Below are 12,066 nucleotides of genomic sequence, written 5' to 3' on the forward strand. Positions count from 1 at the left end.
GCCGTTGAATTGCAACTCCACTTTCTTTGTACTAACATTTTTCCTGTTTGAATGCCTTACGGAGGGAATAACTACACTGTTTGTTTTCAACCATATTCCCAGTCACCTTGCCATGGTTAAATGCGGTGGTTCACCCCTTCAGTTTTGTGTGAATGCTGTCATATTTCCACGGTTTCTGGTTTGGGTAGGTTTTAATAGTCACAGTGGGAACAACAGTCACCTTGTACATGTATACGCCAATGTTATTCTCATAGGCTACCCGGGAACATATCCCAGTCCGCGTGATCAAAACAATCTTGAAGCATGGATTGAACCAGCATTGAAAAGACTTTAGCACGGGTACTTCCTGAGTTTTTGTCAATGTGTTGACAGAACTTCGGTAGTGTTTTCCTCAAATTTGCTTTGTTAAATCCCCAGCTACCATAAATGCAGCCTCAGGATATGTGGTTTCCAGTTTGCAGAAAGCCCAGTGTAGTTCCTTGAGGGCTGTCGTGGTATCGGTTTGAGCGAGAATATACACGACTAACCAAAGAGAATTCTCTTGGGAGGTAATAGGGTCGGCATTTGATTGAGGTATTCTAGATTGGGTGAACAGAAGGACTTGAGTTTCTGTATGTTTTCATGAAAAACACACCACGCCTTTCTTCTTCCGGGAGAGTTCTTTTTTTCTGTCTGCACGATGTACTGAGAACCCAGCTGGCTGTATGGAGGCAACAGTATATCCCAAGTGAGCCATGATTCTATGAAACAGAGTATGTTACAGTCTCTGATGTCTCTCTGGACGGAGATCCTCGTCCTGAGCTCGTCTACTTTATTGTCCAAAGACTGAACATTAGCGAGTAATATACTCTGAAGCAGTTGATGGTGTGCACGCCTCCTGAGTCGGACTAGAAGTCCACTCCGAATACCTATTCTCCGCCAGCGGCATTTTGGAGCAGCCTCTGGGAGAAGTTCAATTGCCCTGGGGGGTAAGAACAAAGGATCCAATTTGGGACAGTCGTAATGCTGGTAAGTTACCAGCACACACAAAAAAACTGATTCACAGATTTCAAAAGCAATGTTTGACTGACCAATGTAGACATTTTCCAATACATGCAACTTAAAAGTTATATATATAAATATATAACATTTCCACCTGAAATCTTTTGGACATCAGCGCAAAGTTGAGGGAACCCCATTTGACTCAGAAAAGGATACCCATATGATAGGTAATATGTACAAACCTTGCAGAAATCCTATCCAACTGACAATCTCTTAGAAAAAAATATAAACTATTGGAATCAAGACTTAAAATATACTGATATAGGCACAAGATGGAGTGTTGGAACATAAACTAACAAAATTACAGTTAACGAAAATGTACTCTTAACCCAGTATAAACTAATGTATAGAATGTATTATACAAGAAACAAAATTCACAAATTCTAGAGCACAATGGCAGTGTCATGTCTTAAGTGTAAAACTAACAAGGTCTCAATAATTCATGCCTTCTGGGAGTGCTATAAAGTCCAAAAGTCATGGGCAGACTTAGAAAGTTGGCTATCAGAAGTTTTACAAAGACAGATTACAATTAAACTTACAATCAGCATATTTCAAGACATGGCACATGGGGGTGCGGTGAGATACCCAATGGGGTGGACCATACTTTTCTGTACTTAAAAGCTGGAAATCAAATTATCCTCCATCACTATGCCAGTGGATGAATCAAATGTATATGTGTGCTACGAAGATAAATCTAACAGTTCGGTTTAAGGCCATATGGCATAGTGCTACAAACAATGGAATGTTCCAGGGGATGAAGGATGAGTGTGGTTGTGAGACATACCTCAACTAACCTGTACCCCTGCACATTGACTCAGTACCGGTACCTCCTGTATATAGCCTCGTTGTTATTTTATTGTTTAGTTAATATTTTCTAAACTCTATTTTCTTAAAACTGCATTGTTGGTTTATAAGTTTAAGTTTATAAGCTTGTAAGTACCAACACCTGCATTTTCCTGGCATGTCCACTCAACTCTTTAGAGAGCAAGGTAAACGCCAATAAATACATAGCCATTTTGCGTGATCACCTGCAACCTATGGTGAATAATTTATATTCTGATGGGAGTGGTCTCTTCCAACATAATGCCCCCATCCACAGAGTGGTCACAATGGTTTGATGAGCATGAAAACGATGTAAACCATATGCCACGGCCGTCTCTGTCACCAGATCTCAACCCAATTGAACACTTATGGGAGATTCTGAAGTGGCACCTGAGAGTGTTTTCCTTTACCAACAAAACTATGGAATTTCTCGTGGAAGAATGGTATCGCATCCCTCCAATAGAGTTCCAGACACTTATAGAATCTATGCCAAGGCGCATCTATGCCAAAGCTGTTCTGGCGGTTCGTAGTGGCCTAACACTTGTTGCTGTTTCCTTTATTTTGGCAGTTCCCTGTACCATGTTCACCATTTTCGTTATCTCCCTCATATGGATTAACACAAAGCTCACGAGGCTTGTTAGCACAGGATTTGTTTCTCCATACTCTCCCTACTTACAGTGTCTCTCTGCGTCAGTCGTAGTCACTAATATTTCTAAGGCAACCACTTTTGTGAAACTACCTCACTGGGTGCGAGTCGCCATACCCATCGGAGAAGGTAAGTTGGGGAGGTTACAAAGGCAAGTTGATTCATACATGATATCACATTCTCCTTTAAAAACAAACAGTGTTCGTTTTACACTTAATTGTGGACAGCAGGCCTAATTCATTGAAAGTGAATATTTCATGGAAACATATTTTTTGAGATGACGATTAGGCTATCAAAGCAATATTTCTCAGGTTCATATTGGCTTCCCTAAGAAGAAGAGGTTTGATTCATTCAGTCAGGCAGATCTAAAGCAGTAACCTATAGTCAGGGCTCCAGGCTAACCTTTTTCAACTTGCAAAGCTTATTGTTATAATTGAAAATGTTGAACCTGCAAGAGATGCCATTTGAACTATATTTTAAAAAGTGTTTTCTGTATGATATTTACTGCCTGATTTGTTTTAAGATAGTATTAACATGGACCATCAAGCGCTTCAATTATCTATGTTAGGATACTTTGGGGTATCAGAAACAAATGTGTAAAAATGATAAAAAAATATTTCAGCTGGCCTTTTTGTCATTATCTCAATAAAAGTGATAAAATAACACAAAGCTATATCAAATCAGGTAATGCCAAATTTCTGTCTGAAGGAAGTATGCTTTGAAATTATTAAAATGGGTCTGAAGGTTATTGGAAAGTTTTAGGAAAACATCAGGGATCAGGCAATCTTTGTGTATGATGTCATGTTCTTTAGAGAATCAAATGATTTTCCCCAGTAATTCTGTGCGGATTTGTGACACTCCCTTCTAACGAGACCTGCACGGCTTGCGAGTGTCATAGAGGGAAACGGAAGACATGTACGTGAAAGTCTTAAGCTTTCATCATTGGGGTCATAATAGATAATAGCTCCAAATGTTCAAAGCTAGATACAATTGCAAGATTCTACACTGAAACTGCTCTGTTTGTCCCAGGATGGTTACGGTGTATAACCACAGTTCTATGAACTAAGCAATGCGTTCAGCTGATTGAGAGGAAAACAACTTGCACAACACATTCATTCACTGTGTGTGATCTTTCTTAGGAGAGAATAGGAGTGAAGATGATGATGATCCAGGATGGCCCCATGCCCACCGGGGCGGACAAACCCCTGAGAATCACTGGGGATCCCTACAAGGTCCAGGTGAGTGAAGAGTGGGTGGGGTGCGGCTTCAGTCGACAGTCACGGTGCACACAGAATTATTTGCAGAAATCCTCACTTTTCAATCCAACACAGACCCTCCTCTCTTCATTCCAGTGAGGCTTTCTGTTGACAATTATTTAGACTATTTCTGATTTGTGATACAGATAATTTTGCACTTGAAAAAATGCATTAGGGGGTCACTTCACTCTTTTGTAGATCCCGTTATGGCATCTCAGTCACCTCTGGGATGTACCGTCACGTGAATCCCATTTTCTTCTCCCCTTCACAGCAAGCGCGGGAATTGGTGATAGAGATCATCCGCGACAAATACCAGGGAGACTTCCGCAGTGGCCGAAACGACTTTGCGTCAAGATTGGGTGGAAGTACTTTGGATGTAAGAATGCAATGTACAGGACGTCCAGTGAATGTCACAACCAATGACTATGGTGCCATTTTGAACACACCCTTGATGTTTGAGCTCACATGCTTCAGGCCAATCCCTCCCTTCAGGTGGCTGTACCCAGGTTTGCAGTGGGGATTGTCATCGGCAGGAGTGGCGAGATGATCAAGAAGATCCAGGAAGATTCCGGAGTGAGGATCCAATTCAAACCAGGTGTGTGCGTGTATTTCTTTTAACATATGTCAGATGTGTCATTTGAACGAAGGTTTCTCTTCTCTGTAGAGTTGGAATTATATTGGGGTATGCCATGTCTCTTATCGTACCATGACCAATTATATATGAGGAAAGGCAACTTTCTGTGTGTTGGTGTGTGGCTGTATCTGCTGTCAGTCACCACTGTTAGCTTAGTGTTGACCCTACTCCCTCCCACCAACAGATGATGGCATCAGCCCAGAGCGCATCGCCCAAGTGATGGGACAACCAGACAGGTGTCAGCACGCTGTCCAACTCATCAACGAGCTCACCCAAACAGCACAGGTACACACACACACACACAGAGTGCAAGGTAACACTCAGAGCAAGGAACACATTGCACAGAACACACACATTATGGACAAGTAGAGTGCACACACAAACGCATCACAGCAAGCACACACACACACACACACACACACACACACACACACACACACACACACACACACAAACCTCATGTGCCAAGCAAGCACACGTACCACTTGTGATTCTTATTTCCCACCAAGCTGCCTCTTGACCCATGGCTGCGTCCCGATGGCATGCTATTTCCTGCATTGTGCTCTGGTCAAAAATAGTGCACTACGTATGGAATAGGATGCCATTTGGGACTTGGGCCTATGTTGTCCTCGTCTCCTGGCGTGTATTGCTCAGGTGGCCATTACAAGAGAATTACCATTTAGATATGCAAATAAGATCTGCAACTCCTAGTCAAATACAGTTTACAGATATGTCATACCTTTGGTTGACTTTGTAGGCGCAGACGATATCAGGGTTGATAAGATATTGCATGGCATGTATTTTAATATATTGTTTGAAATGTCATATCAGAAGGACATTGTCAATAAATGTCACTCCATGCTTGGGTTAAGCACCCAAGGTATATCTGTACTAGCTGGTGAGTGTCTCCTTGCTGTATGTAAAAAGTTTTAATTTAATGTTGGATCATTATGTATCGCTGCACTCTATTCTCATTGTATTTATTGTCTGTAATTGTCTTGATTTGTACATTTGTCTATGCTTGATGATTTGTTTTAATGTATGCCACAAACAAAATTTCCCCATGGGGATAATAACGTCATTATCTTACGTGTGATTGGAGCAGGAACGTGATGGCTTTGGAAGCTCTGGAGGACCAAGAGGAAGGGGAAGAGGTCGCGGGGACTGGGGCATGGGCTCACCAGGGGGACTGCAGGAGGTCACCTACACGATACTTGCAGACAAGTGTGGTCTGGTGATCGGCAAAGGTAATGCAACTCAGTCCCTCAGTGCGTGAAGCAGCATAGAACCTCAGAGCTACAAACACAAGTGTACAGTGCATTCGGAAAGTATTCAGACCCCTTGACTTTTTCCACATTTTGTTACGTTACAGCCTTACTCTAAAATGGATGAAATAGTTTTTTTTCTTCATCAATCTACACACAATATCCCATAATGACAAAGCAAAAACAGATTTTTTGAAACCAAAATATCACATTTACATAAGTATTCAGACCCTTTACTCAGTACTTTGTTGAAGCACCTTTAGCAGAGATTACAGCCTCGAGTCTTCTTGGGTATGACGTTACAAGCTTGACACGTGTATTTGGGGAGTTTCTCCCATTCTCTGCAGATCCAAGCTCTGTCAGATTGGATGAGGAGCGTCGCTGCACAGCTATTTTCAGGTCTCCAGAGATTTTTGATTGGGTTCTAGTCTGGGCTTTGGCTGGGCCCCACTCAAAGACATTCAGAGACTTGTCCCGACCCGAAGCCACTCCTGCGTTGTCTTGGCTGTGTGCTTAGGGTCGTTGTTCTTTTGGAAGGGGAACCTTCGCCCCAGTCTGAGGTCCTGAGCGCTCTGGAGCAGGTTTTCATCAAGGATCTCTCTTTACTTTTCTCCATTCATCTTTCCCACGATCCTGACTAGTCTCCCAGTCCCTGCCGCTGAAAAACATCCCCACAGCATACTGTAATTCTCTCACCACCATGTTTCACCCTAGGGATGGTGCCAGGTTTCTTCCTGACGTGACGTTTGGCATTCAGGCCAAGGAGTTCAATATTGGTTTCATCAGACCAGAGAATCTTGTTTCCCATGGTCTGAGAGTCTTTAGGGGCCTTTTGGCAAACTCCAAGCTGGCTGTCATGTGCCTTTTACTGAGGAGTGGTTTCTGTCTGGCCACTACCATAAAGGCCTGGTTGGTGGAGTGCTGCAGAGATGGTTGTCCTTCTGGAAGGTTCTCCCATCTCCACAGAGGAACTCTGGAGCTCTGTCAGAGTGAACATCGGGGTCAGCTCTCTGACCAAGGCCCTTCTCCCCTGATTGCTCAGTTTGGCCGGGTGACCAGGTCTAGGAGGAGTCTTTGTGGTTCCAAACTTCTACCATTTAAGAATGATGGAGGCCATTGTGTTCTTGGGGACCTTCAATGCTGCAGAAATGTTTTGTTACCCTTCCCCAGATCTGTGCCTCGCCACAATCTTGTCTCTGAGCTCTACGGACAAATCCTTCAACCGCTCAAGCCGGTTGTTTCTCTGACGTCAACTGTGGGACCTTATATAGACAGGTGCCTTTCCAAATCATGTCCAATCAATTTAATTTACCACAGGTGGACACCAAGTTGTAGAAACACCTCTAGGATGATCAATGGAAACAGGATGCACCTGACATCAATTTCGGGTCTCATAGCAAAGGGTCTGAATATTTATCTAAATAAGGTATTTCTTTTTTAAATTAAAAAAAATCTAAAATCCTGTTTTTGCGTTGTCATTATGGGATGTTGTGTGTAGATTGATGAGGAAAATGTTTTATTTAATCAATTTTATATTAAGTCAAGGGGTCTGAATACTTTCCGAATGCACTATATGTCATTCAGAACACTGAAATGTCCGAAATTCACTTAATTGTATTGAACCATTGTAGAAAATATGGATTTCCTTTACCACGTGTGTTCTACTCATTTAGCACGATGCTGTAAATGTTGGAAGTGTTTTTGTACTTGTAGGCCTAAGCAACAGTTACCTGTTGGCCCCTTGCTTTAAAAAAAAAAATGGTTTACTAACAACATGCCACTGACTTTGAGTAAAGCCAGAGTGTCTATGTATGCGGATGACTCAACACTTTTACATGTCAGCTACTACAGCGACTGAAATGACTGCAACACTTAACAAAGAGTTGCAGTTAGTCTCAGAATGGGTGACAAGGAATAAGTTAGCCCTAAATATTTCTAAAACTATAAGCATTGCATTTGGAACAAAACACTCACTAAACCTCAACTGAATCTTGTAATAAATCATGTGTCAATTTAGCAAATTGAGATGACTAAACTGCTTCTTGTAACCCTAGATTGTAAACTGTCATGGTCAAAACATATTGATGCAGTAGTAGCTAAGATGGGGAGAAGTCTGTCTATAATAAAGTGATGCTCTGCCTTCTTAACAACACTATCAACCAGGCAGGTCCTACAGGCCCTAGTTTTGTCGTACCTTGACTACTGTTCAGTCGTGTGGTCAGGTGCCACAAAAAAGGACTTAGGAAAATTGCAGTTGGCGCAGAACAGGGCAGCACGGCTGGCCCTTGGATGTACACAGAGAGCTAATATTAATAGTATGCATGTCAATCTCTCCTGGCTGAAAGTGGAGGAGAAATTGACTTCATCACTACTTTTATTTATGAGAGGTATTGACATGTTGAATGCACCGAGCTGTCTGTTTGAACTACTGGTACACAGCTTGGACACCCATGCATACCCCACAACACATGCCCCCAGAGGTCTCTTCACAGTCCCCAAGTCCAGAACACTATGGGAGGCACACAGTACTACATAGATCCCTTGACTACATGGAACTCTATTCCACATCAAGTAACTGACTTAAGCAGTAAAAATTGATATAAAAAACACCTTATGGAACAGCTGGGACTGTGAAGCAACACAAACATTGGCACAGACACACACACACACACACACACACACACACACACACACACACACGATAACATACGCACTATACATACACATGGATTTAGTACTGTAGATATGTGGTAATGGTGGAGTAGGGGCCTGAGGGCACACAGTGTATTGTTAAATCTGTGAATGTATTGTAATGTTTTTAAAATTGTATAAACTGCCTTAATTTAGCTGGACCCCAGGAAGAGTAGCTGCTGCTTTGGCAGCAGTGCCTTAAAGTATTCACACCCCTTGACGTTTTCCACATTTTGTTGTGTTACAGCCTGAATTTACACTGAACATAAATATGAACTCAACATGCAACAATTATACTGAGTTACAGTTCATGTAAGGAAATCAGTCAATTGAAATACCTTCATTAGGCCCTAATCTAGGGATTTCACATGACTGGGAATACAGATATGTGTATATATAGGGGCATGGATCAGAACACCAATCAGTGTCTGGGTGACCACCATTTGCCTCATGCAGCGCAACACATCACTTTCRCATAGAGTTGATCAGGCTGTTGATTGTGGCCTGTGGAGTGTTGTCCCACTCCTGTGCGAAGTTGCTGGATATTGGCGGGACCTAGAACAACGCTGTCGTACACGTTAATGCAGAGCATCCCAAACATCCTCAATGGGTGACATGTCTTGTTGGTATGCAGGCCATGGAAGAACTGGGACATTTTCAGCTTCCAGGAATTGTGTACAGATCCTTGTGACATTTTTAACCTTTTTTTAACAAGGCAAGTCAGTTTAGAACAAATTCATATTTACAATGACTGCCTACCTCGGCCAAACCCGGACGACGCTGGGCCAATTGTGCACTGCCCTATGGAACTCCCAATCACGTCCGGATGTGATACAGCCTGGATTCGAACCAGGGACTGTAGTGACGCCTCTTGCACTGAGATGCAGTCTTCACTGACATTTTCAACCTCTCCGTGTCCGAGTCTGTAATACCAACATGTTTTAAGCAGACCACCATAGCGCCTGTGCGCAAGAACACTAAGGTAACCTGCCTAAATGACTACCGACCCGTAGCACTCACGTCTGTAGCCATGAAGTGCTTTGAAAGGCTGGTCTACATCAACACCCTTATCCCAGAAACCCTAGACCCACTCCAATTTGCATACCGCCCAAACAGATCCGCAGATGATGCAATCTCTATTGCACTCCACACTGCCCTTTCCCACCTGGACAAAATAAACACCTATGAGAGAATGCTATTCATTGACTACAGCTTAGCGTTCAACACCATAGAGCCCACAAAGCTCATCACTAAGCTAAGGACCCTGGGACTAAACACCTCCCTTTGCAACTGGATCCTGGACTTCCTGACGGGCCGCCCCTAGTTGGTAAGGGTAGGTAACAACACATCCGCCAACCTGATCCTCAACACATGGGCCCCTCAGGGGTGCGTGCTCAGTCCCCTTCTGTACTCCCTGTTCACTCATGACTGGACGGCCAGGCACGACTCCAACACAATCATTAAGTTTGCCTATGACACAACGGTGGTAGGCCTGATCACCGACAACGACGAGACAGCCTATAGGGAGGAGGTCAGAGACCTGGTCGTGTGGTGCCAGGACAACAACCTCTCAATGTGATCAAGACAAAGGAGATGATTGGATTACAGGAAAAAGAGGACCGAGCACGCCCCCATTCTCATCGACGGGTCTGCTGTGGAGCAGGTTGAGAGCTTCAAGTTCCTTGGTTTCCACATCACCAACAAACTAACATGGTCCAAGCACACCAAGATAGTCGTGAAGAGGGCACGACAAAACCTATTCCCCCTCAGGAGACTGAAAAGATTTGGCATGTGTCCTCAGATCCTCAAAAAGTTCTACAGCTGCACCATCTAGAGCATCCTGACTGGTTGCATCACTGCCTGCTCGGCCTCCGACCACAAAACACTACAGAGGGTAGTGCGAACGGCCCAGTACATCACGGGGGCCAAGCTTCCTGCCATACTGGGACCACTATACCAGGCGGTGTCAGAGGAAGGCCCTAAAAATGATCAAATACTCCAGCCACCCTAGTCATAGACTGTTCTCTCTGCTATCGCACGGCAACCGGTACCGGAGCACCAAGTCTAGGTCCAAGAGGCTTCTAAACAGCTTCAACCCCAAAGCCATAAGACTCCTAATCATCTAACATCTAATCAAATGGCTACCCAGACTATTTGCATTGCCCCCCCGCCCCTATTTTACACCGCTGCTACTCTCTGTTATCATCTATGCATAGTCACTTTTATAACCGGTTTTTATGCCGGAGTTCCAAATTAAGCAGCAGCAGCTGAAAAGATGAGCTCCTACAAATATTGAAATTTAAATGTTTTTTTAGAGTAAAGTACATCGAAAAAAATCAAAAGAAAACTGCAAACTGAATAGGAGACCAAACAAGCAGCAAACAAAGAAGAAAGGCTTTTGAAAAAGTAACAATTTTTCATAAAATTATACCGTTTTCTTAGCTAGCTAAGTTGTTTACCTGTTGCTAGGCAGTTGCTAGGGACATTCCTGAAAGAAGCTAGCTAGCTAACAAGGAGTGTCTAGTTGGCAGAAGAGAAGAAGGGACAAAGAAGGGACAAAGTGGGACAAAATAAGGACAGAAGAAAAGGGAAAGGGGACATTAAGGTGAAGCAGTCCTCTAAAGACACAAAAGACAATAATACAAGAAACAACACTTCTATTGCCTCTCCCTCTACGATACGCACTTCCGGTTTTTGGTTTGGAGCGAGTAGTTGCATTCCGCTTTGCTCCACAGGTAGTATTACAGGTAGTATTACATTTCATTTCATTACAGTACAACAGTTTGATTTGTTTGATCTTAGCTGGCTACATAGCCGTCTTTGTATCCAAGATAATTGTGTAGTCTAGAGTAATTGTCGAGGTTACCTAGCCAGTTAGAGGTTACCTAGCCAGCTACAMTTTCAAACAAAGTCAACAACGCAGCCACTGCTAGCTAGCCTATTTCACCAGCCAGCAGTACTATATCATTTTAGTCAATAAGATTTTTCGCGGCGACTAAAAGAGGAGAGGAGTGGAAAGAAGGAGGCAGAGAGGAATGAGTCAAAGGTAGACGTGGGGAGGTTAAGTCACCCAGAACTGTGAGAGGTGAGCCATCCTCAGGAAAGGAACTATCAGGGGTCAAGCTCATTGATGAACTCTCCAAGGGAACCTGGAGGGCGATAAATGATAAGGTGGTTAAGCTTGGAAGGGCTGGTAACTGTGACAGCATGGAATTCAAAGGAGGCGATAGACAGATGGGTCAGGGGAGAAAGAGAGAATGTCACTTTTGGGAGAGATGAGGATCCAGTGCCACCACCCGCTGACCCGAAGCTCTCGGGGTGTGCGAGAACACGTGGGCAGACGAGGAGAGAGCAGTAGGAAGTAGCAGTGTTATCAGTGGTAATCCATGTTTCCATCAGTGCCAAGAAGTCGAGGACTGGAGGGAAGCATAGGCTGAGATGAACTCTGCCTTGTTGGGCCGCAGATCGGCAGTTCCAGAGGCTGCCCTGAGACCTGGAACTCCACGTGGGTCGTGCGCGCTGGGACCACCAGGTTAGAGTAGCACGGCGCACGCGGTGTGAAGCGTTTTGTATGGTCTGTGCAGAGAGGAGAGAACAGGGATAGCCAGACACATAGTTGACAGGCTACAGAAGAGGCTACGCTAATGCAAAGGAGATTGGAATGAGTGGACTACACGTCTCGAATGTTCAGAAAGTTAAGCTTACGTTCGC

General features: G+C 43.7%; 1 protein-coding gene across 4 annotated transcripts in view; it reads left to right on the forward strand.

Annotated features, from left to right (window-relative positions):
• LOC111973999 (far upstream element-binding protein 3) overlaps window positions 1-12,066 on the forward strand; it is a 107,791-nt gene that overhangs the window by 47,569 nt on the left and 48,156 nt on the right. For all 4 annotated transcript variants that reach the window (XM_070447157.1, XM_024001488.2, XM_070447158.1 and 1 more), the window contains 5 exons: window positions 3,649-3,747; window positions 4,037-4,141; window positions 4,258-4,360; window positions 4,584-4,684; window positions 5,505-5,646. In XM_070447157.1, coding sequence (XP_070303258.1) covers window positions 3,649-3,747; window positions 4,037-4,141; window positions 4,258-4,360; window positions 4,584-4,684; window positions 5,505-5,646 — 550 coding nt within the window. The remainder of the gene's footprint in view (window positions 1-3,648; window positions 3,748-4,036; window positions 4,142-4,257; window positions 4,361-4,583; window positions 4,685-5,504; window positions 5,647-12,066) is intronic.

Source organism: Salvelinus sp. IW2-2015, linkage group LG15 (assembly GCF_002910315.2).
Source record: "Salvelinus sp. IW2-2015 linkage group LG15, ASM291031v2, whole genome shotgun sequence".
NCBI lineage: Eukaryota > Metazoa > Chordata > Actinopteri > Salmoniformes > Salmonidae > Salvelinus > Salvelinus sp. IW2-2015.